Genomic DNA, 25,345 nt, shown 5'->3' with positions numbered 1-25,345 from the left:
TTCTGTTCGAGGTGCCTCAGGCCAGAGCCATACATGGGCTTTATACAACATTCTCAGTGTGCCATTTCTTTGAATTATATTTGTCTTGTAGTGGCATTCACGTTTCACTGTGAAATTAACTGTTTCAATGGCTGCACCCTTAGACTACATAATGGCATGCATTACTAGTCTCTCCCATCTGACTGCATTGTCAGATGGAAAAAATGAATAGCGATGCTCTAAACAGTACCTTTCCCCCGCAATTGTATTTTTACTCAAAGGTTACAATCAGCAGGCATGAACACGGAGGAGAACACTGTGAAATGCATTACTCCATAAAGCACTGGCATAACAAAAATAGCCCCATCTGAATAAACAGTAAATATTTTCATGATTCCAGTTGTTATTAGAATCTGGAAATGTGAATTTCAGAATGTCACACCTATTGTGTGCCGTGTTTCGGCGTTTACTTTGCACGCGTTTGGGGCAAATTTATGATTATGTTTATGATATTGTTTATTTACTTTAAATGTTTGTGTCTTGCAGCAACCATGGGGAACCACCTTCTGACAAACCCAGTGTTACAGACTCGCTCTGGTACCTCACCTTACAACACTCTGCTGGCTGAAAGCTTCACCCCGCCCTCACCTGGTGTCTTCAACTCTACTGGTTAGCTCCTCCTGAACACTTCAGTCTGTGTGCGCAGCCTTGTCAGTGTGTGTGTATACAATATGTGCTCAGCTTGCAGTCCGTCCTTCTGTCTGTTACTCTGTCAGTAGTTTGGCACGGTATATACATTCAGTGTGTGCGTGTATGTGCGTGTGTGTGTGTGTGTTTTTTTTCAGGCTGTGTAGCTGTCAGACAGATTCACTAGGCTGAGCAGAACAGAGCCAAGCAGTGCCTACAGCCTAACCAGCCATCTGGTCAGATCTTGAATCTTCATGAGAACAGCCACAAATTGATTAGAAGTTTAGCTACAGCTGTGACTGCCAGAAATCTTTAGGATGGTTTTCTCTTTCCAGTCAGAGAAAGTCGGCTTTAAAGCGTGCCGGCTGTTGAAAGGGAACAGACAGCTCGATGGTACTGTACAGTCCATCTGGATGTAGGTTGTTCAGGTATCTGTGTATTTATGTCCTTGCATCTGTCTCAGAGTGGGACTCAGCCTAATAGCTCTGTTATTGCATTGTGGTGTTTTAGCGCGGCTCTTTGAATGCCAGTAGCTGCAGAATAAGACAAGTCTTGTTAATTGCTGCACTATAGTACCAATATTCACTTGGTAACTGAGACGTATTACTGTGTGTAGCTGTTTCCTGCACACCCGCAAAGTATCAGGACTGAAATTTAAGGCGGCGTTTCTGTTAAATATTTTAAAGCCTCTCTGCACAATACGTCAAGGCTGATGGCCACAGGCCTGGCAGCAAAGTCATTTTTAGAAGAGAGTGGTAGAGGAGAGGGAGAGCACTTCATTAGAATGTCTAATTACCCACACCACCATCGAAGAAGAACGTTGATTAAAGTCGCACTACACATTAAATTTTAAAAATGAACATGCTTCTCACTTTTTAGTGTGGCTTTTGCTTTGCTGAGATAGTGATTCGGGAGGGAGGGAAAAAAGCACAACTTCTTCTTTGGTGTGTGGAAAGGAGTTCATAAAATAAACATTACTGCTACTGTACAAGGTTTTGTATGAATTATGTATGTATCCAGGTATCACTGACAATGCTAAATAAATATCCAGAATATTTTTCTTGAACTTATATGTATGGCAAATGTTGAAGGAAGGTGTCAAAAACTGGACTAAGTCTGCATAAATCGGAGGTAATGTGACCGTGTTTGTGTTTGGGTGTTTGGCAAGAGTTGGTTGGATGCGAGCGAGAGAGAGGAGGAGAGGGGGAAGGGGATGGATTGACAAGAGTGCTTTCTTCTACCATCTATGTTTCCCTTTTGGAAATGTTTTGAAAACAAGTCAGTTGCATAAGTGAAGAGCGCTTACTTAATACTGCTTTTTATTTTATTCACCCCACATGACTTTCTCTGCAATGCACAGGAACCTTTCGTGACCCGAGTAAGTATAATGAACATTTTCTTCTCTTACTGGCATTTGATTCCCAGTGTATTATAATAATAACAAAACCCTCTGTGTATGTTTGGGTCCAGAGACTACATTATCTAAGCCCCGTGACCCCTGTGGAATGGAAACCCTCCCCTTGAACGGTAACTTCAACAACAGTTACTCCCTGCGTGGTGGCCCAGCCGGTGGAGGTGGGGGCAGCTGTGACTTCTTAAGTGGTGGGAGTGGAGAAACTCCCCCACCCATATTTAATCCCCGCAGCTCAGAAGCTCTGGGAGGTGGAGGCGTCAGAAGAAACCTCTCTGATGCTGCAGCCTTTGAGAAAATGATCATCTCTGAGCTGGTGCACAACAACTTGAGAGGTGGCGTTGGAGGAGGAAGTGGAGGAGGTGGGAGTGAAGTAGGGGACAGAGTGTATGGCAGCCTGGCCAGAGTACATCCTCACGGTGGGGTTGGCCGGGGAACAGCTGGGCCAGACCAGTCTGCGGCCATGGATGAAGAGGAGGACTTTATGAGAGAGGGACGGCAGCGTACACCACAGGATGTAGAGCTGCTTTATAAAGCTCTGGAGGAGCCTCTGCTGTTACAGCGTGCCCAGTCAGTCCTCTACCAGAGCGACCCGGAGGAGTCGGAGAGCTACACGGCTGACCTCACGGAGAGCCTGGGCCACAGTGGCCAGAGTGCTGGAGGGCAGGGAGGCAACAGAGCACCTGATTCTCCTGCCCATGACTCCCTGTACACCAGCATCACCAACCTGCGAGACTCACCCTACCCTGACAGCAGTCCTGAGCCCCTGGAGGTGGTGCCCCGTTCAGCTCAGCCCCCAGAGGAGCTGTACTACAGCTCTGGGAGGCCTGCCCTGGGCTCTCGTGGGGCCCCAATGCAGACCTTCTACCAAGCCCCACCCCGGAGACCGAGTGGGGAGGGACATCAGGCCCAGGAGCCTGTCCACAATGAGGGTGATGGACAGATGCAGCTGGTCACCAGCCTGTGACTGGAGCTTAAAGAGGAAGTTGGGGACTAATGTGATGGCCAGAGCCTTCTCCTAGCCCATCTCTTTCTCGGGTCTCTCCACTTTCTGCTTGTTTGGTTGCCTTTTTTTGTCTTGACTTTTATTTAACTAACATATGAGCAAACAAACTGACTTTCTGGGGGACACATGGCTGGCTCTGCAGACTCTGCAGGCTTTATCATCAACCCTCCCCAGTCTTATGGAGATGAGGGATGGGTGTTTTTCCACAGAGTGTTCATCAGCTCTGTCTAACCCCAGTCGTCCCGAGTTCCTCTGGTACCCTAAGGCCAAGTCCAGCACTCTGAATGTACCAACCCACCCCCTTTACCTTTGGATTTTTCAAAACTTTAAAACTTTGTTGAAGTTTTTTTTATGTAATTTCTCTTCAAACCTGCCTCCGGAGATGGTGATATCATTTTATATTTTATCTCATTTCCCTTTCCTTACCATCCATAGGTCTTTTTCGAGTCATCGTTTGATAGGAGTAGTTAGCTACGGAGACAGGGAATATAGTACACTATTATAACCTAAAATATGTCACACAGAAAGCTCTTCATTGTTGCCAAAAATATCTTTTATTGAGCCAGAACAGAAACTAGAACATTCACAAGGCAAACTCACGCACACATATATACTTTCACCCATCTACAAGTGCTCATTACTGAACATCAAAAGTAAAAACAGTACGCCATCTAAGTAAAAGGGAGCGAGTGCTTTTGTTCCAAGCAAGCAGGGGGAGCTGATTTAGGGTAGCTGCCTTCATTTTTCATGCTGTGAATTGCCAACTCTGTACAGTGGTGGAATAGAGGTGAAGACAGAGACTGAGGAGGCACTGCACCACCCCTCCAGAACAGGAGAGCCTGCACCCTTAAGACTGGCCAATCCTCTCCACTGTTCTCTCCGGGCGTTTGCTTTAGGCATTTGAAAAGTTAAATGACTGTCTTGCTGTTGTTTTGAACAGAGTATTCAATTTGTTGACTTGGTCTACGTCCTCGAGGGGCTGCGAGTGCGGATTGGCGTTGCCCCCCCCCCTCCCCTCCCCTCGTACTTTGCTGTTAGAGCCTAGCCAGTTGAAGTGGACTTGATTCCTGTGTGGTGTTGTGACAAGCAAGACTGTAAATGTCACAAACGCACTGGCCGACCAATTGGTATAACTGTGTACATAGGAACAACACATGAATCTACTTTATTCCTACTATGTAAATAGAGACACCAGATGATCAAAAGCAACAAAAAGTAATAAATACTATGAGACATGACTTCTTGTACTGCAACAAACTGACAAAAGTAAAAAAAATAAAATGTTTTGGAGTTTGTGACCTGAATGATACACTCTATCTCTCTCCCCCATTGCTTGATCTCTCACTCTCTCACTCTTCTGTGGCCCTATAGTGTTTCACTTAGTGAAATTCCCTAGCGATCGAAAGGAAAGCGAAAGGCAGAGAGAGAGAGAGAGATTAAGATGTGTAATAGGTTTTATTTATACAAATGAAAAATGGAACAAAAAAAAACTCCTGGCACAATTTTTATGTGATGTAATCCATTACATGTTGTTAATGTTTGACCTTTGACATTCCCTGGGTGGAATTGGCAAAGGCAACGGGAGTGGGAGGTGCGGGGCAAGTGAGATAGATGTTGTCAAATGTCATTCTGTGCCTCACAAGCACGATAAAGCATTGTGGGTGAACGACAGCATCCATGAAGTGATTTGGTTTGTTCTTGTATTATTTGAAAGATATAACCAGATTACGTACTTTTAACAACATGGGTTTTAGCATGTATGATAATGATTTGCTTTCAGAGAATATTGCATTTTGCTGTTTCTTAAAGATAGTTTCAGCATTACTCCAGAACCTAATGTGACAACTCCTTATTTTCCTGCGTGCATGTGTGTAAGGATGAATGTACCTGAGTGTCTGTGTGTGTGTGTGTGTGTGTGTGCGTGCGTGCGTGCGTGTGTGTGCGCGCACGTTTGAAAGGCTATTTTTGTGACTTGCCTTGAATGCACATCAGAGCAGGAGGGATACTCATCTCAGAGAGCTGCCATTACTTTTCTGCCTCAAATGGAAGTCGCTCTTACCGCTGTGTTCAGGTACAAGGAGGACAGGAAAATTCAGACTGCCTTGAGAGACAAGAGGTAACACTATAGCATGAAAATGACAAGCAGGGTTGACCAATCGCGAGGAACATGTTTCCAATATGCCACCTTATGCAAGCAAAATGAGCTGTCGAGGGAGAGCCACTTGTGAGACTCCTTTCATCTGGCTGAAATCTATTTGACCTTTAAAAAAAAGAGTTTGCTTTCTTTTACCCTTTATTTAAAAGTATTTGTTATGGTTTATTTATCAGATTCTATATATAGAATATTTATTTACACTGATTTATTCATGGTACTCTTTAACTATTGCCTTCCAAACCTGCAGCTACAAAAGAGTGCGATGTGTGGATACGACGTGAGCAGAAAATAGATGCATCTACTGCAGTGTGACATTTGGCTAGGGCCTGAGTGTCCCACTTCTAAGAGAACCCAAAGGACATCTTTTTAGCTGTGGCTCCTGGGGCTGAAAGGGGGGGGGGGGGGGTTAAAGACAGATAAGGGAGAGGGATTACAAGGATTTGCCACCGTTTTTCCTTGCTATTCTAATCATTTGTGTAAGTAACATTGTATGGGCCACAGATTGTGACGAGGCTCAAGGGGAAAGGTTGCGGTATCATCACTTGAGCCATAGGGGGAACACGTGCAATACTGGTTTGATGGTACGTCGCTTGGATTTGTAGCTTCAGAGCTGTCTGTTTACAAATGAAGAGACATGTGTTCTGCTCCGCTGCAGTGCCGGACAAGTGAAGCACAGATCTCATGGCTTAGTGGTGGGGCTCCATACCAAGGTAGCGCTCACTGGTCAACTGAGGACAACTGAATGTATTTTAACAAGCAAGACTGAAGATATAACAGTTCACTCCAGGGTGGAAATGTTAATGGGAATCTCAAGATGGCCATCATTATCCTTATCCTCGTTGTTCTCAACACCATCATCATTAACTCCATCCTGCACTCATTGTATCTGACATAACTTGCTGATGCTGATCTCTAGTGTTCAACTGGAACTCGCCCCGGGGAGAAACACTGTTTAGACAGACACTCCCTTTGCGAGGAGGAATGTGCGTCACCTTGGGCCTGCTTCTCTTTTTTCCTTTTTTTTTTCCCCCACCACCTCCCAGCCCCCCTCCCAAACTCATCCACATTTTAATATCAATCTCAGTGGACTCCATTAGTGCAGCACTTCTTTGAGAGTGTTAATTTGTTTTGTCAAAAGCTTTGTTTATCCCAGATTAATATCTCAATAAACAGTGGAGGGCCGCACTGCTGTAAATGATGGTGATTATACAGGAGAAGGTTCGCGGCCCACGCCGTCGGACGGAGGCTCTCACGATGGGAGTTTCTCCACCATTCAAAGCCCTTCAAAGCTCTGATTACAATAATAACACCGTGGGTACTAATTTATTGTTGTGAACTCGCACTCACTCACCTCCATTCTCTTACTTTCTGTCTCGATTTGCAAGCCTTCCACGCCAGTGGCAGGCCTGACGTGTGAGCTTTAGTGGTTATGTGGGAAGTTGTTTAAAAGGTTGGATGCTCAACCTTTGACACAGTACTGTTTCACCCCTGCAGCTTAGTGTCAGCGGAGAGTGAGCTGTGCCATTGTTCAGTCTATCATTAGACAGTGGTCCCAGCAGGACTGCAGTCTGTTCACTCACAGTTGACCCATTCACACACAGATATATTTGTGTGGACTATATCACACCAGGAGGGCGTTTCGTAAGCGGCAGGACAGTGGTGTGTGAATTCAACAGCAATGGAGGAGCAGAGGGTCATTATGTCTGCAAAGACTGGACCGAGAGGAGGACAGAGGAGGGACAGCATCAGCAGAGATGTCACAGATGTCACAAATACATAGCCATAGGCAGTGAGAGAGGGGGAGGGAGGGACGGCTGGTGAGAGGGGTTTGCAGTGAGGCTGCGCAGAAGCGTATCTGGAGATAAGGAGATGGATGTGCTACTTTGTTTCAGATTGCTTTCTGATGGTGGTTTGCAGACCAGAAGTTATTACTTTATGGTTTAAATTGATCAAGCTGGCATGTCAGATCTCAAGTTCATTCATAAAGCAAATCTGCCTGTAAAGGAAAGAGAGATGATGTGATTGTTTGATCAAATGGATGCTTCCTTTAAAAAAAAATGTGAAAATGAAACCACTGCCTCATCAGCCAATTAAAGCACGATTTTTACAGTGCCTGCAAATGCGCCATGATTTTCCTAAAGAGATTTTTAAAGAGCAAATATAAACAAATGATAAAGTAGTACTATTTTGTTATTGATTTCTTGTTACTTATCCACATGACTCCTATTCAGTACCTTTAAGGTAGTTGCTAAGATTCTTTAGAGGCATTGAATAAACAGTGATGAAGATTTTGCTCTTTGGCTCTTGTGTTGAGTATGTGTCTACGATCTTTAATACACAGTGTGGTACCAGCAACACCAGAGGCTCCTGGATAGCATGGGGTTCTCCAAATGATAAAAATGTAATGCCCATTTTCATAGAAACTGTAAGATTCAAAATTAAAACAATTGCTTTCAGCACATTGGCACGGCTGGAGCAGGCTGAATCTGTCTTTTTCTTTCTTCCTTGAGGCTGAGGAAGAGCCGAACCATTCCCACACATGCCTGCCCATGGCTGTAGTAATCTCAATCCATGATCATCCAGGGACAGGCCAAAGAATTCAGCGCCATGCAATGTCTGTCATCAGCGGTATAACATCTGGCTTCAGAGGTTATGGATGGGGTTCCCTGATTATCAGGGCCGTATTAATTAGCTCAGTACAGTGGAACTTGGTCAGTATTACACATCCCTGAAATGCTTAACATTAAGGAAGTAAATCATTGGGTGCTAGTGGTTTTTACACAGCAGGCTATATGGCAGAATGAGCACTGACATTGTGCCATGTGGGGTTCTACATATAGCACCATATCTAGAGCTTTCTGTGATTTTTCTATGAAATGGATAATTTAATATGTACTGCTGAGACATTTGTAAACTGAGGTAAATATAACACTTTGGTTTTCTTTTAGGAATCATGTTCATTTGTCTTATTTGATTTTTTTGTTTTTTTCATTGCTTTGATAGCTGTTTGGGCCAAAGGGGATATTTTCTGTGAGTGTTTCCATCATTGCAGGTCAAAGCGACCTTGTATCAGCACATATTAATAAAAAACTATTGAAAATATACACTGTTCATGCTTGAGGGTTTCTCTGGGAATGTCTTGAAGGGGCCGAACTGCGATGCGCACGTGTGTGTATGTGGTTGTGCACCGATGTACAGCATAATTGCTTCTGTACTTGTGTGCCAGTGTGCTAAAAGGGGACCAGCAGAGAGAAATTGTTATTAATCTTCTGCTTTTCTATATGCATATAAACTTCAATATACGGTTCGAACTGAAAATGAAAAGATGTCTTTAAGCACTAATACAGTGGTCATGTTTTATTCATGGGATATCTTGCAGGTTGCAACAATATTGTGCTGTTCATTTGAGAACCAGAGGAAGCGGGGGACTGAAGCCAAGCAACCCAGCCCCTTCCTGAGTCAGCCCCTTCCTGAGTCAGCTCCCCTTTGAACCACATAATAAGCGCACACCATTTGACCTGGTGGCTGGCATGATGATTTTGTCAAACGCTGCTGTGTCAAAAGCATACTTGTGAATGATCAAAGAGATGCAGAGAGAAGCAAGCTGTCAGTTTAGGAGGCAAAACTCAGACTCCTGGTGTTTGCACAGGGGCTAATAAAGGTCCTGAGGACTGATCCTATATTTGTCTGCAGAGAGCAAGGCTTTGTTGCACTACAGTAACCCTGAGTGATTATTACCAGACTCCAATGGTGCTTTAAACCGTCTCATACGTATGTGTATGTACATGCAGAGCAGTGGGCATACTTGCTCTGCTGGATCCGGCTTTACAAAGCATCAGTCAAGGTTAATTAATCATACAGTGTGGTGTGATCCCTGATGTAATCATTTAATAACTGCACTGTGAGTATAGATTACTGACTTCTGAATGCAACACCGTTTGCTGGCAGCAGTCTAGTAAGCTACAGCAGCACACAACATTAGACGGCCTTTAGCACACTCCTGAGTAAACTACACACCGTGATCAGCTACATCTGTCAGGTATGACACACGGAAGTGTCTGGGTTATTGCAGCCCATTTACTGTAGCGTCTCTTAAGCCCACTTATCCCCAATGTGTGATCAGTGTTCAGCTCCTACTGAGCTTTGTTTTTCTGACTGGTCGTAATCCTTTTCACAGCGAAGTGCGATTGGTAATATCAAATGATTATGTGTATTAGGGGAAGGACTGTCCATCCATAATTATAACATATCGACCACTTTGCCTTGCCCATATTTCTTTTTCTTACATCATACTGTACATCGTACATGTATGATGACATGCGATGAACCACCCCCAACCAGTCCACCCATCTGCCCAGCCCCTGCCTCGCTCATGTCCTTTCAGTGAAACTCCCTGAGAGGGGACGCTGTGAAGCCTTGACCATTCAATCACCCTCTTTTCACTGTTGCTACAGTAACACTTTCACACACTAACATATCAAACATGAGCAACAAAGCCTCTAACCCCAGCCACACTCGCTTCCTGGCACTCAGTCTGTCTGAGAGGTAAAAAGAGGCTTTTTCAAGGTCACTGCACATTTAGAAAAGCTTAAAATAGAGTCCGATATTGACAAAACAAGACTCACAGCAGCTGTCAGCAGATCCCGGGAGATACAGAAAAGAGATGTATTAAGTTCAGTCTGAACTGCTCTGTGTTCATGCGTTAGTGTAATTACTACCATACATCAAGCCACAGGGGCAACCAGTTGTTTAAGTGCTGTAACATACAGTATATAACACTTAAATTATCGAGTGAAGTGCAGTGTGCTTAATATCCCTTTAGTAGTTCATTACAAATCAGAGCACTATATTAGAAAATCTTCATGTGTTCAACCCAAAAAACCCACAATGACTGAGTAAAAGAACCACACAATAGTCAATCAACAGCACTGTGACGAAGGCTTGATCTATCGAAGAGCATTTTTAGCCCCACCCACAGTTATGGATCATAGAAAGGCCATATGTCTAAATATATTTTGATGGTGTAGGAAGTTACAGCAATCTGAAATACATAAGCATTAACTGTGTTGCCATTACTCAACAAAAGTAATATAAGGTGTAATTTGCTGCCATGCTACCTCAGTGTTGTGGAACTTGTGACAATTTACTGCCCCCTTGTGGTGCAAAGCTGAAAACTACTCTTGCCTTCAGTAAGAAATCAAGATAAAAATCAATGAAGCAGTCAAATCCAGGGTGAAATTTATTTCAGATTTTAAAGACAAGAATCTATTTTTTTTACATGCATGCAAAGTTTATTACTGCATTTAAACTAACTATGGAAAAAAAAATAAAGCCAATGATAGTGTAGGAAAGGAAAGCTAACTTAATATAAAATATGTTTAGCAAACTAAAAAAACCAAAAACAAAGTCAGTGTGTGTGTGTGTAGTTATATATCCCTCCATCCATCCATTCTCTAGAGCCTATCCCAGCTGTCATACACTCTATACAGGTCACCAACCTTATATGTTGTGTTTAAAAGTATTTATATACAATATAATAATATATTCATTATATAGATATTGTTAACATAATGTTGTATGTGGTACATTTGCTGGCATCCTGGTCCACCCATTCTTTGGTCAAGTCAAACAGTTAGAATAATCAGTCAGAAACCTGCCACTGTGCAATATTTTAAATGAAACTAGTATCTTCCATTTTGTTTATCAGCTATGCTGCGACTGTTGCTTCATTTTCACCTGTTGCTGCAAGGTACTGTAATTATCTGGCAAATAATTACTGCTCATCTGAAAGTAATGACCCTAATGAATATAATTTGATCAGCTGTATTGAATTGTTGTCTTATTTTTTTTTTAATTACTTTAAAATATGTTGTAATCACATAACACAGTGGGCTTAAAAAAAGAATAATACTAAAATTAGGCTAAAAATATGTTTTAAGTTTGTTCAGTGTGAAAGAAAGAAATAATTTAAACAAAATGCTGGACTTGATCCCAAAGTAGATGCATGCAAATGTACCTTATATATATATATATATATATATATATATATATATATATATATATATATATATATATATATATACACACACACACACAGTATCAGTCAAAAGTTTGGACACTCGTCCATTCATATGATTGAATGGAACTGTGTTGTTATTATTATTATTATTATTATTATTATTATTATTATTATTATTATTATTATTATTATCTGTTTTTAATATCAATACTAATATATTTTATTTCACACTCCTTCATGTTGCTTCTTCATGCTGTTTTTTTGACTCCACGTCAGTCTCCTGCAACAAAAATAGAAAAAAAATCTGAAGAAAAATAAAACAAAAAGAACATGTAAGAGAAAAGCACAAAGAAATCTTCCTCCTTACCGGTGCAGCACAGCACCTGCTGACTGGGTCTTGGTCAAAGCTAACCTTGTTCACCAATGGTGTAGCCTCGCCTGTCATCTCAAAGCTGGCAGCTCTGGATACAGAAACAGAAGGGATAAAGACGTGAACCTCTTCTCACTTACAGCAACGCTCAGTTTATGCTCACTTTCTGAGCAGATGTCAGACAAGTTCTGATGTTCAGACCGGCCCTTCACATTTGGAATGTGGAGGTGGAGGCCTGTTCATAAAGTCTGTCCAGACAGTAGAACATATAGCAGCAATAGGCCAATTTAAACAAGGTATGACGAAGACTGGGAATTGGAAAATCACACAGATTTCTCCTGGGTCACAGTTACTGTACGAGTGCGCAGTGGCAAAGCAAGCGAGCACAGCCTCACCGCTGATTGGAGAGCAGCGGTTGTCCTTCAGTCTCATCCTCCTCTGCGTGATTACCAGCAGCATCTCCAGTGTCCAGTTCACTGAAGATGAAGAAGCATTCGCAGCAATTATCAATTACCGAACGGGCGTGATAAAGCCTCAGGGTAAGATACTCAAATCACTACAAAGTGGTGCATGTGTATGCATAATTGTTGTAAAATCTGTCTAGTGTACCAGTTTTTATTGGCTTGTGTTACATTGCTTTATAAGCGCATGGTGGCATGCTGTTTAAATGGACTTTATATGCTACTGGTATCTTTGTTTTCATCATATTATGAAAGCAGCCTAAATTGAAGCTAGTACAATCTCTTAAAGAGTTACCGTAAAAGTAAAAAAAAAAAAGGAAAAATCTGTTCAGCTTTGATTTCGATCATTACCTAATGTCTTGTCCTTTGTTGCTATCCACTCCTCCTGGATCTTCCCTCAAGTTCCTGAAGACACCAGGTGTTATAATAGTACATACTGACGGGAAAACTACAAACTGATCATAAAAACTTGCAGCACAGCCAGAGACTAAAGTTTACCTGTTCATAGAGCGATGACGAGAGATTCTGCCGGCATTGTGGGCTCCTGTGTCCCCACTGCGAAACAAATGATAAGAAAAGCTTGCAATAATAAAACTTGACATAAACTTAAAAAACAAAATAGGCTCAAGACACACAAAAAAAGAACAAATTCTCATTCTCACTCTTTAGTTGTCTGAAGTCTCTCGTTGCTCAAGTTGCGGTCCAGACTGGAGGACTGAGTAGTATTGGCATCAGCCTCTATAATGTGAATACTGTGGAGACAAAGGCAGCTTTTAGCAGACTTTATATTGTTATGATTAAATATATGAAAAACAGGTCTTAGTGGATAATATTTTATTGTTAAAGTGGCAATCTAACCTGTGAACTTCCTCACTTTCAGTTGTGTCGTTCCACTCATGAACTTCACAACTTCTCTGTGGCTCCCCGTCAGAGCTAAGAATGACAAAGAATAAATAATAAAGTTGAAAAGAACAACAAAAAGTTGAAACCAGAAGCAATAATTAAAGCTTGATAGCAATTCAGTGGATGCATTTAATGTCACTAAGCTGTAATAAAATGTCACTTCCTGCACAGGGGTCGTAAAAGAAGTATTTTAACAAATTAGCATCCAGCGACATCAACATGCTTCAAGTTTAAATGAGTTAGTTTAATGGAAAGTCTTGAATAAAGTAGAATTATTACTGCCAATGACGTATCCCTATTTAAATTTTCAAATTCATCCATTTGTACGACTTGTTAATGTGGAGGCACTGAAGAGGACTGGACTGTAACTTAAACACATTTATGTTCTCTGGTGAGCTGAAACATGCAGTATGATAAAAGTGAGACAGCTCTTGTTCCTTCTCCCACTTCCCTCTTTTGGAGACATAAGCAAGTGAGTGGGTGGACTATAAACCCGGAAACACAAGCTATAATACAAGGCACTGTAAGTAAATGTGTAACAAGGCATTAATAGTTTGTTATTACACGCAGTAGAACTCACTTTAGTCCTGTTTTCCTGGATTGGAAACATCGCCAAGCCATCACAATTGCACCCGCAATTACCGCTGCCGTCACCACTATCCCAACAACGGCGGATGAAATGTAAACTGTGTTAATCACGAAAGCATTTTATTAATTCATTCACATTCGTTTAGAGTACTAACAATAGCTATGTTGTAAGGAAGTAAAATATGTGTACAGGATAAAAAAAAAAACTTCCACTCACAGCTGAGGGTCAGCAAGTCTGAATCACTGGGGTCAGTCTTAGTTTGAGCTGTGGTGTCATTTTAAGAAAAAAAAAAGAGATGATTGATTTTGTGCAGTATATTACATAAACATAAGACATATTTAAATAATTATAATGGGGCTGGAAAAATAAAATTGAAGAAATTATAGTATAAAAAAGCGGTATGCTTGCCTTGAAAATGGACGCAGGTTTCTTCGACTAAAGCCTTTCCCTAACAGGAAACCGTTATCAGAGGAACCGGTAAATACTTTAGAGTTACAGTTAAACAAGGCTTAAAGTGATTGAAGTAATATACATACCTGGATGACTCCATGGGGAATTATCACCAGTATGGTGATATTTCGGCAGCTCTTCGTGGTGACCGATCCGTTATCCAGGCGCAACACTTCGACTGACAAGCTCAAGGAGGGCGGATTCCCAAACGAAGCGTAGGCCGTACACGTCTGTCGGGAAAACAAAAAAACACACAAAAAAAAGAAAACAAAAAAAAGAAAAGAAGGCAAAACAATTATATATTCGCCTCATAAGCCAAAGATTCCCGGTTCGAACCCGAGGAGGAGACGGATGTCTCGGGGGTTTAAATCGGTCAGACCTGCAGTACCGATACCTTGTGAAGAGGAAGCCACCAACTTTCAATACTTAAACTTTCCTCCACTGAAAAAAAGCTACGCGGTCACAAAGACTTTATTTTACGACACAAAACGGGGACAAAAAAAACTTAAAAAAAAAAAAAAAAAAAAAAAAAACTTACCCCGTTATCGTAGACGTAAACTTCACTTCCCTCGGGACTAGATGCATGTTTGAAGTTGAATCCGTCGGGGGTCTTGATGTCGGAACATGAAACGTTTATCTGTTGGCATCCTGCGAGGCAGCAATTAGAGCAGCCTCTCATTAATTACATTTTAAAGTTAAACAAAAAGGAAACAGAACGCAAACAAACAAGAAAGTAACATAAAAACCATCAAATAAACATTAAGGAAACGATGGCACAGAATCAAAAATTGCGAAAATGAAAGCGTTCTGTAAAATAAGTCAACAGATGAGAAAAACATATTCAAACTCGCTTACCTGATGCTTGTCGGACCCGGAATAATATTATTATGAAACTCATAAAGATGAACGAGAATGGATTCATGGTTTAAGACTAATTTTGTCGGAGACTTTCAACGCAAACACCTCCACCTACGATTAGTAAAACAGGAAGTGACAGTTTACGCAAAGTGAACTTTTACCGGGGTGCCCAGATTGCTGAAGATGTTTTTTTTTTTTTGTTTTGTTTTGAGAAAGTTTATAACATAGTAACTATAAACGTTTCTTGTATGAAAAAAAAAAAAAAAGCAGTGGCGGAATCAGTTCAAGTAGCGCGCTAGACGTCAAAGTTCACGCACATTTTATTTTATTTTATTTTATTTAAAAGTTGCCTCAGGAATAGTTCTGCAGGCTTTCTGAAAATCTTTCAGATTATCTTTGGAAACGGCTTTTTCACTCATTTCCGGCCCAGTCATTGTACCTGACCATTTTCAGAGGAAATATTTATTTATTTACAATGAACTATGAATCAGTCAAGCATAAAAGAGGCACCAACTCAAGGTATAAACCAGGGTTGTGTCTACACATAACAGGCACCATAACAAAGAATCAGTTTTAAAGTGTGTCTTTAGGCACTTTGTTACCTGCAGCCTGTTGCAAAAAAAAAAAAAAAACAGGGTGGCGGCTCTGTCATAGTTTGGAGCTGCATTTCAGTCAGTGGTGTTGGGCATCTTTTCAAAATTGATGTAATTATGAATGCAGAAAAGTGCTGTCAGATTTTGACCCACCATGCAATAGCATTTGGAAATACCATCTGATTGGCAGTGATCCCAAACACACTTCCAGTAAAAACATAGCTGCATAGAAAATTACATAATGGAACACTATCACTCATGGATTGGTCTCCCCAGAACTTGGACCTCAAAATGATTGAAGCAGCATGGGATCAGCTTAACAGATCATGCAGTAAAAGGCAGCCAAGAGTTTGAACAATTTTAACCTTGTTAAAATTGTTCAAACTCAGTTTTTGCCAGATATACTTTATTTCTATTTATGTTTGCACGTTTCAATACATTGCAGTGCCTATTTCCCATTTTCCTTTTGCAAAATACTGTGAACAAGTCATATTGTAGCCTCATGTAAAAACCAGATTAAACAAAGGCTATGAAACATCACCTAATCCTGATGGTCACTGACACAAAGCACAGACCCACGTGAACATTAAATGAGACTGTAACACATTTGGGAATACACATGGGATTGTTTTGCACAAAAAAGGGAAACGGTGTCTTGTAAATGATTTAAAAAATCGTGAAGAGTGGAGGTTTGTGGTGTTTATAATCTGCTGCTGAGAGAGAACGGTTACAGTATGTCTGGAAGTTCTCACCTTGACAGGCTGTAGCCCCTTTTAGAGTGTGAATAAGCTATGCACAGTGGGTAAGGGGTCTAAAAAGGCCAATCTGCATTTCTCATAAACTTACTTTGTTAGATAACTATGATTCACACACATCTTTTAACATTCTTTTGAATACTCAGAAGTCTGTGTTCTTACACAGTGTCAGTGTTTTTGTAGCCGTATATATAGTACAGCTAAAAATATTAAAGCAGCTTTTTTACATACTAAAAATCATCTTTTATACTTTAATATACAGGACTGCATGCTAATGCATTTGGAGTATCTGAGCCATTGTTGTTGTGGTAAAGTGGTAATATTCAACAAACAAAAAGATGTGGTGTCCCACTATGAATTTTGATACATTTAAGATATAACATGTCTCATTAACATGCTGTTGCATGTACAGTGCTCTTTGGGACTTTGGGTTATTTTTACTTGAGAGAAAAGGTGAACCAGATCAGAACTTCTCCTTCCAGCCCACAGGTGACCTGAAACCCTAAAGATAAAAGTGTTTAGGGAGTGCACATATACAAGTGCTCAGTGTCTGTTATTTACCGCTGCAAGTGTCACTGATCCCATTTCAGAATCCTGATTTATAAAATATTCTGACCCCAAGGTGAGAGATGATGGTGGCGGCTGCTTCTGCTTGTTTGTCTGGCTGTCTGTGAACAAGATTACCCCTCAAAAAAAAAAAAAACCCCAAAAAAACAAGAAGGCAAATTTTGTAAAACTTGGTGTGAAGGTTGTGCGTGGTTAAAGGAAGAACCTAATAATTTATGGTGCAGATCACTTTCTTTGAGGTTGTGAATCACTGCTATGGACTCTCTGAGTACCTTTTTAATTCATTGCTTTTCTCTTTAAGTTTTCAACTATCAGCATTTTGTACAGTGTCGATTGAAAGGCTGGATACAATGTTAAAATACCAAATTCTCCTGCTGTTGGATTTGTAGTTTTGCACACTAAACACAAGGGGAGGCCCTTGTCAAATGGGTCAGACACACTGAACAGTCTGTTGTGAGGTGACATAAAATCACTACAGAGGGTTGTTTTCATTATTAATAAAGCTTAAAGGAAAAAAAAGAAGACAACAAACAACTGCTCACGTCATGTGGGCTGCATGAACCCTGTATTGTGTCATCTTACCACACAAGTTGTTGCATTTGAATTACTCTACATTAAAGTTATCCTGCTGAAATCTTGGGGAGTCCTCCCAGCACACTGGAACCACGAGACAATGGAGGCATCTGAGTACTCAAAGAGGCCCCTGTCATTTCACTGTCATGCAAATACACACACACATACATACGGTGCAAAGATAAAGCAGAGGCTGCCATGGTGCAGCATGCTTCATTTGCACTGCATCTTCTCTGGTCCACCGAGAAAACACAGACTGTATTCTGTGTCACTCGATGCGGGCCCCTCTCTCTCTCTCTCTTCATCTTCTCTTTTGTCCTGCTCTGTTTAGTACATGCAATAATTCACCAGCATATTCCAGCAAATGCGTGTTTTTGAAAAAAAAATACTATTTAGTTTTCACCTTATACATAATTATCACATTGGCTTCAGTGTGGAAAAATTTAATATGACAGTGAAGATGAAGAAATGTACTTATTAGCCAGTTTGGTGTGACTAACTAGCTTAACACTGCATCATTCTTCATCACCTCTTGACTACATCCTTAATGAATAAAGATGACAGCATCATAACAGGCATGAATGAGAGAGTAAATGAACTTGGCTCAGCTCCCTTGGGGGGGGGGGGGGTAGAAGTGTACTTGTCCAATCATCTGATCCATTTTCTGTAGATATCAAGTGACAGTGGGAGGATTTGCTACTCTGCTGTTGCTCACCATACCCATGGAGCCCGTGCAGAAACGAAGCAGAACAGAGATGACGCAGGACGGTCTGAAAACACGCAAACCAAGCTACAAACTTATCACATGGTTCTTGCTCTTATAAACACCATGCATCTCGTCTCACTGAGTAGATTCCAGACAGTTTAAACGGGACTTTCAGGGTGAATCAGTGATTACAGTTCTGAGTCATCTCATCTTCCATCTGAACTTTTCACTTCTTGTCCCGTTCATAAAAGCCGTGAAGAGAGATAAACACTCTCTTCCCGTCTTGCTGCCCTCAACTAAATTCCTCCTTCTCTGTGAAGGGTAGTTCCGTTTTTTGCCTCTGGTTTGTAGGAGTCGGTTTTAAAGAGCAAAAGATAAAGTGAATTAGGCGTAATAAAATTGCAGTTTATTCTTCTAGACCTCAGCTGAAAACAAAATCTGGGTGCGCTATGGGGTGTGTGAGTTGTGGAGTCAAAGCTGAGGCAAAGCAACGTCCCAAGAATCCTGAGTAGATCTGAAACAATAGTGCTGGCTGCTCAGTACCCTGCTTGTGTTTGCATAGCTCCACAACGGTTTTTAAATACCCCCGCTGTAAACCAAAACAGTATATACTATATAGGCCAGGAGTAACTGTTTTTAAGAAAACAGTATCATGTTCACAATAATACAGTCTACTTTGGCTTTCTTGCAAAAAATCTTCTAGTTAAGTTACATGAGCAAAGTGCAACTTCACAGTCATTTTCATGCCATTTTCCATTTTCCTGGCTTCAGAAGTGAAGGCACACAGTCAGCAGGGGTGTATTCAAATAAAATGGTAAAAAGTATAATCTCTCATTCTGAGTGCAACACCAAAGGAGAGGAGAGTTTGGAGAACTCTTGTTGCAGAGGCATTGCTGCAAAACTTTAGTCTGTCCATTTGGCTCAGTGTGAAGCCTGAAACCCCCACTGGGACAGATTTGATATCACGGAGGGAAATCTGCACTTTGCCAGCACACAAAACACCTCAATATCAACACACACTGACATACTTACTCCCTTACTGAGAAATATGTGTGCAGATGTGGCATCCATCTCATTACTTACAGGGCAGAAATGTATCACTGTGCTCTGTAATGCACAAACATCCAATGTGATTCCATGATGGCACACACAACCAACAAATGAACAATTATTAAAAACACATTTGCAAATCTAAACAAATATTCTTCATGTGTGCAAGGAATCAAAATGCTAATGGAATATATGACTCTAGATAATCACAGGGCCTCACACAATACTGTGTACACCCAAACCCACCTTCTACAATGCATGCATATTAAACCCCCTTAAGTAAGCCAGCTCTCTCCTTCCAAAACCACAGCTCCCCTCCCCAGAGTTTGGTAAGATTGGGCACAGCAACCTGAGAAAGTCTTATAAAAGGAAACAAATAAAACAATCAGACTGAAAACATCTTTCCTCCACGCTGCTAAACTTTATATGTGTGAAAGATGTTTGCTAACATGTAATTCCCTGCCTGAGGGCCTGTCAGTGTCCTAATACAAAAGCTTGGTGGGGCTGCAATAGGCTTTAACACACGAAAAAGTCAAAGCACCATACAGCATGATGCACAGCAGCTTTTGTTCACATGGTGCCGAGGCACATGTTGCGCAACTTGGACAGGCTCTATAACTGTAATATGTTTTCCAGCCAAATCTCCTGAGAGGGATCGCTGTCAAAAAACAAACCTCTGTTTGAGGCATGGCCTCCAGTTGAAGTTGCTCAACTTCTGCCTTTCTCTGTATATTTCTCTCCCCTCCTTACTCCCTGTTTTCTTTCCCACTTTCCCCCCTCACTCCACTCACTCGATCTAGTGTCAACTCTTTGCTCTCCTTTTCCCTGTGTTTCTTTTTCTCTACTTTCTTCATTCCCCCCCTTGTGATTCGCTGGTGTAGTAACTCAGGATTCTTAGTATTTGGCTGGGCGAACCCAGGGCAAGCGTGTCTTGTTACAGCAATCGAGGCTTTCTGATAAAGCTGTGCATTGTGAAGGATAATGCCTCAGAAACAATCAGGATTTTTATATCCTGCCCTCTGTTGTTTCTGTAGCCTCACACACACACATTTCACAAACACTACCATTTGTTCTGAGACAAACACACACAAGCACATTTACAAGCACTGGCATGCACTGCACATTAAGTAGACTCCTGAGAAAGTATGCAAGAAATTCACATCAAATTACTCATTTGGTTAATTTTGTTTAGAAGCTGCTCTCTGTACTGTTTCCTGTGATTCACAACAGTATTGAGTTTCTTGCCCACACTATGAATTGAGTTTTTGGAGACAGGGATTTGTAAACAGGGGGCTGCTGGTGTGCTGTAAAATGTCAGTTAAGTCCATATGTCTATCAGTGTCATGTTTGGTTAGGCCAGCTCTTGTGTAGCTGTTCACACTTGGCTGATCCTTATTGTTAAATAAGCAAAGCCTTGTGTTTGACTGTGCTGTGGATCAGTGAGGCACTCACCTGAAAAACTGGAGAGAGAATGGAGAGAAAAACAGAGTAGCACAGCAGAGCGCTACAGAGAAGGCACATTTAAAGTTTCTCATTAAAACCAATGTGCCACTTGGCCATTTTCACAGCAGTCACTTTGACATGTAGTAGCATAAAAAAACCCACATTAACATTAACAAAGGATATGTGCCATTTAGGTGCCTTAATTCCAGGGCTCCAGCGTTTTACCAGGATATTCAGATTGAGCGGGGCTGCCATTTGTGTTATTAGTTCACCCTGTGAATTTTCTCCTTTACATGTCAAATATTTATGGTCAAAAAAACGCCAGTTTTCACTCTCAACTCTTATGGCGTTTGAAAAGCACTCAGTTCGGTGAAGCCCGTGAAAGCAGGTGATTTGCAATTTCAACAAGTTAAGCGTAACCACATTACATTTTTAACATTTTTCAGCGTGCCACTTCTAGCCAGCTGTTTAGTGTCTAGCCAGGTAGATGCTGCTGTGATTCCTGGCTTGGGGTTGTCAGCCTGTCACTGCCATCAGTCCTCATTTTCCAACAGGAGGTTTTCACTCATGGTTTTTCCACCGCTGTCATCATCTGCCACCAAACCAAGGGGGAAGGAGAAGCATAATTATAGGACAGAGGCAAAGAGCAGAGTTGTAACTGTCAGACTGTCATTGTTCGACAATTACATGAAATAAGTGTAAACAGTCTATTGTAAAAGTGCTTGTAGTCCATCTGTTGCCCAGTAGTGTCGGTTAAAAAGATCTTTTCTTTCAAGAGATACTAGAGATACAAATTACAAAAGAAGATAAGACAAGGCGACAGATATGATAATGAGTCACTGCTGTTGCTGAATATAATATCAGCTTCTTACTGTACTCTAATGAGTGTCCTCAATCTGCCAAGTACACACAAGCTTTCCTTGGCAAGTGATGCTAGTGGATCAGTATTACATACACAAATTACTCACAAGCTCACCTCAGTCATAACTAGGAATTAGAAGAATATTGCCTGTGTGCTTGCTCATTAAACTAGTGCCACTAAGCTATCATCATACTTACATGCACATAAAATAGATGAAAGGATACACACATACACACTGGGGCACGAAGATAGAGAGGCCTACACTGTACTTAGCAGTTTCCTGAGCTCCATCGAGCGCCTTTCATTTGCTCCCCGAGGTATTGCAGTGCTGTGTGACCTCAGCGCCTCAGGTTTTTAATTTTCACTCATACTGTCCACACTATAATGCTTCACAAATATTATAATTCCTCCTCTTTACTGTTTAATCCTGTACTGACACACAGTAATCTCCTCTTATAAGATTGTTTAGCAATCTTTTTCTCATACACCATATGAAGTATAATAAAGGGTAAAGTGGTATGGTGTAGGAGAGTATATGAGAGAGTGTGATGGTATGTGTAATGGAAGGAGTGATTCATGGACTAAATGAGCTCTTAAATATAAGCAAATGTGTATATGTGTACACAGACTGAACTCATACAGAGATATTATTGCATAAATGAAGGCACTGACGTGATGTACATTCACCCGGTGTGTTACCTTCACACTAAGTCTTATCAGCTCCCTTGACCTATAGCAGTGAGGTTAGTTGTATAAGGTACATTCAGTTTTATGTAATATACTGCACTGTGCTTAAGTGATAAATGAGCTGTTTCATGAGTCGACTGCATGTACCGACAGAGGCTGAGTGTCGTGCCACTATTATATTACTGCCGCATGCGACTGTGTGTGTTGCAGGAGGTTGAGCTTGTTGACCTTGAAAGCCAGGATCCTCCTCCCACCTTCCACTGCACTCACAGACGCTGACACCCAACATGTCCCGACTATTGTTTTTACTCCCATGATGTTGTTTTTACATTCCAATCTGTCTTCGGGAACCTTATGGAGTTAGGGAGAAAAAAAAGTGAACGCTCATCCACACACACTCACTTAACATCCCTCGTTCTTTACGCTGCATGAAATAAACAAAACGGTTGGTATCTCCATTGACAACGCGTCTTGTCTCAGCCCTGTTAGATAAGTTTGTTTTACTGAAGAATGTTTTGTCAAACTCCGACTCGCTTGTTACGACTGTGAGCCAGATTTTTACCTGTCAGATTTGGCAGACCTGAAAAGCTATGTGTGTATTTCTGGTTTGTTTTATAGATGACACAGATAATGAGAAAGAGGTAGATCACTGGCTAAAAAGTCCTCCTCCTCGGAAAAGAGAAGCTGCAGGTAACCACACATTATAGTGTATGGTGTTTCCAGTGCATTCAACTCTATTGACTCTTCCTGACTTTTACAAAGACAATAATATAACCTTTAAAATGGTAAATAGTGGTTTAAGGGCATGTCATGATGAGCTGAGGAGGAGAATACATTGTTGATTTTGAACAAATATACTACATCATGTGTGTACTGTATTAACAAGGTAACATTGGCACGGAGGAATCCAGTGTTTGTTTATTATTTTACAAAACCAACAGGAAACGAGGCTCTCAGGAGGCTGTGTCTTGTTTCTTGATTCTCTTATGATAGAGACCTTTATAAAATTGGGTTAAGTCCCTCTTTGCCTCCCTGTCTTGTTACCAGTTCATATAAACTTAAAAAATAGCTCATCTGACCTCCAGTACTGTATAGTTAAGCACGTAACAGTGCCAGGATTTGCTAAGGGGCGCTATCGTCATCAGTTGGCACAATTACATTGTTCAGATAGCATGTGCCCTATCTGTGTGTACATATGTGCCTGAGTGATAAATAAGTCATGCATTTTACTGTTGGGCATCAAAAGGAATGCACACAAACATAAGTAGGTTTTCACATTTGGAAGTGACTGCAGCCCAGCTGTCTACCTGTAGTTCCTCGTTAGTACTTTGCGGATCAGTTTTAGAGTTGATTTCTTAGCTCACTCAGTGAGTCAACATGGCTGGGCACATCCTAATCCCTGAGGAGCACAGAGAGAGACGAGAGGAGAGGCAAGACAATTTATCTAACTGGGAACAGGGAAAGTAATGTTTTTCATAAACTCATATCAGGACTTGATGTGCCTAATGGCTACAGCTTGTGCATTCAGTCACTGTCATTACCATAGGAGATTTAAAAGTGCACATAGCAGCGAGGCTGGGGGGGGGGGCTGAACTCAAGCACACAAAAGAGCCCATTAATCATTTTTAATTCTATTAAGAATTGGACTACAGCTGGATAAGAGGCCAGCAGAGTTCCAGAGACTAGGTCTGTAATGCCTTGAAGACATATGGTAAATACTTAACAAAAACTCATGTGTAAGGAAATGTTCCCCTTTACACACTATTTACAGTCCTAAGCAGCTTTTAGTTTGTAGTAAACAAAGACAGTTTACATTAGGACTGTGAAAAGAGATATTTCACAGCTCCATTAGACTCCAAGGGCTATTTCATTGCTTTAAATATGGGCAAACAGAAATTGGATAATCTAAGAATGCCTTGATGATGTTATCACTATCAGAAAAAAGCCCCATAGATAACTTTACTCCTACACAGCCTTTCCTCTCACACAAAAAAGATACGCAGGTGAGCTACGTGCCTTCCCCAGCGCACTTATCTCTGTGTTGATGTGGATCCGCATCAGCATCCACCCTGCTATTTTTGCTCCTGTCCAATTTCGCAAAATCATAATCTTATCAAGGAATTCCCCAAAGTTAAGTATGAGGAAGAGGGAGAAAGTGGTTTTAATTTTCCTTCACAGTGAAGCGTGCGGACAATAATGGCTTTCACCTGTTGAGATAAGAGTACAAATACACCCCCTCTCATTCGAAATGAACACAGCGCTGACCTACTGTGTGAACAATCGTGGCAGTGCAAATAGCGAGGCCCTTCTGACCGGACCTCAGTAATGTGAACACAGAGAGGAGTCTGCCTCTGCTTGTTGACTCCCATTCATTTCCATTAGGGCTGAAGGGTTAGAGAGGAGCAGGCCAGCAACAGTGTAAACGAGATGTCATGTTTGACAGGGCGTGTAAGCTCAGCTCAGTCACACACACCTAAACATTAGACAATAACAAGTAGTGAGGCAGACACAGATAGGCAAGGAGCTGTCACAATACCAGCTCTATATATATATATATATATATATATATATATATATATATATATATATATATATATATATATATATATATATATATATATATATATATATATATATATGCTCAGAAATGAAACAAGGCTTCTTAGTTATAGCGCTATAAAACAAAACAGGGCTGAAAACCATGATCACATTCGTTCCCACCCTGATGCCCACAACCATTATCCTTACTCTCCCCAATCTACCACCCCATCTGTTCTGCCAACTGCTGTGTTACGCTTTCCCCTCATTACTGGACCACTTTCCCTGCTCGTCCCCTTACCTTATCGTTATGCATACAGCCATTACTGAAGCTCTCCCTCTTTCTCTCTCTCTTTTGCCCTCTCTGTCTGTTCGGAGCTGCTTTTTATTCTCCTCTAAGTCTGTAAGTGGACTGGAGAGAGTGAGAGAGAGAGAAGAAAAAAAAAAAAAGAAAGAAATCAAAGAAAATGCCTCAGACGCCCCGACCTGTATCTGGCTAAGCATCTCCATGGTAGCACGACCTCCTGAAACAGCCCATCATGCTCCACTGCACTTGAAAAGCATTGAGTGCAGAGAAGGGGCAGAACGAGGAAGGGTGTGAAGGGGGAGAGAGATGAAGGAAACTAGGAGACCACTGGAGTGGAAGCTTCAAAACACCACATGGTTAAACCACTTTTGTGATT

At 41.3% G+C, this 25,345-nt stretch overlaps 2 protein-coding genes across 3 annotated transcripts in view; one reads left to right on the top strand and one right to left on the bottom strand.

Moving 5' to 3' along the window:
• Positions 1 to 8,340, top strand: part of adgrl1a (adhesion G protein-coupled receptor L1a) — a 96,625-nt gene extending 88,285 nt beyond the window's left edge. Inside the window, exons 24-26 of the mRNA XM_030735191.1 lie at positions 526 to 648; positions 2,027 to 2,044; positions 2,137 to 8,340. Of these exons, the coding sequence (XP_030591051.1) occupies positions 526 to 648; positions 2,027 to 2,044; positions 2,137 to 3,044 (1,049 nt within the window). The 3' untranslated portion in view covers positions 3,045 to 8,340. The remainder of the gene's footprint in view (positions 1 to 525; positions 649 to 2,026; positions 2,045 to 2,136) is intronic.
• Positions 8,341 to 11,405: 3,065 nt separating this feature from the next.
• On the bottom strand, positions 11,406 to 15,009 carry LOC115784134 (uncharacterized). 2 transcript variants are annotated; one of them, XM_030735240.1, is made up of 13 exons: positions 14,886 to 15,009; positions 14,569 to 14,678; positions 14,117 to 14,260; positions 13,989 to 14,028; positions 13,797 to 13,844; positions 13,572 to 13,677; positions 12,947 to 13,021; positions 12,751 to 12,840; positions 12,587 to 12,643; positions 12,440 to 12,493; positions 12,023 to 12,103; positions 11,625 to 11,718; positions 11,406 to 11,537 (listed from the first exon to the last, which is right to left on the bottom strand). In XM_030735240.1, exons 1-13 carry the CDS (start codon positions 14,950 to 14,952, stop codon positions 11,493 to 11,495), a joined length of 1,011 nt encoding a protein of 336 aa, XP_030591100.1. In that variant the 5' UTR covers positions 14,953 to 15,009; the 3' UTR covers positions 11,406 to 11,492. The 2 variants fall into 2 exon arrangements, with proteins under 2 accessions (XP_030591100.1, XP_030591101.1); XM_030735241.1 differs by having other exon boundaries at positions 13,572 to 13,647.
• Positions 15,010 to 25,345: the final 10,336 nt, after the last annotated feature.

Source organism: Archocentrus centrarchus, chromosome 8 (assembly GCF_007364275.1).
Source record: "Archocentrus centrarchus isolate MPI-CPG fArcCen1 chromosome 8, fArcCen1, whole genome shotgun sequence".
NCBI lineage: Eukaryota > Metazoa > Chordata > Actinopteri > Cichliformes > Cichlidae > Archocentrus > Archocentrus centrarchus.
Note: the sequence above shows the minus strand (reverse complement) of the source record. Positions and strands in the feature narration are given on the sequence as shown.

What these genes read in the sequence shown, in the direction of transcription:
- LOC115784134 (XM_030735240.1), bottom strand. Translation starts at nt 14,952, where the DNA reads ATGAATCCATTCTCGTTCATCTTTATGAGTTTCATAATAATATTATTC. An exon ending in AGACTTCAGACAACTAAAGA is followed by an intron (nt 12,644 to 12,750) that starts GTGAGAATGAGA and finishes TTTGTTTCGCAG; the next exon opens with TGGGGACACAGGAGCCCACA. An exon ending in AACAAAGGACAAGACATTAG is followed by an intron (nt 12,104 to 12,439) that starts GTAATGATCGAA and finishes CTTCATCTTCAG; the next exon opens with TGAACTGGACACTGGAGATG.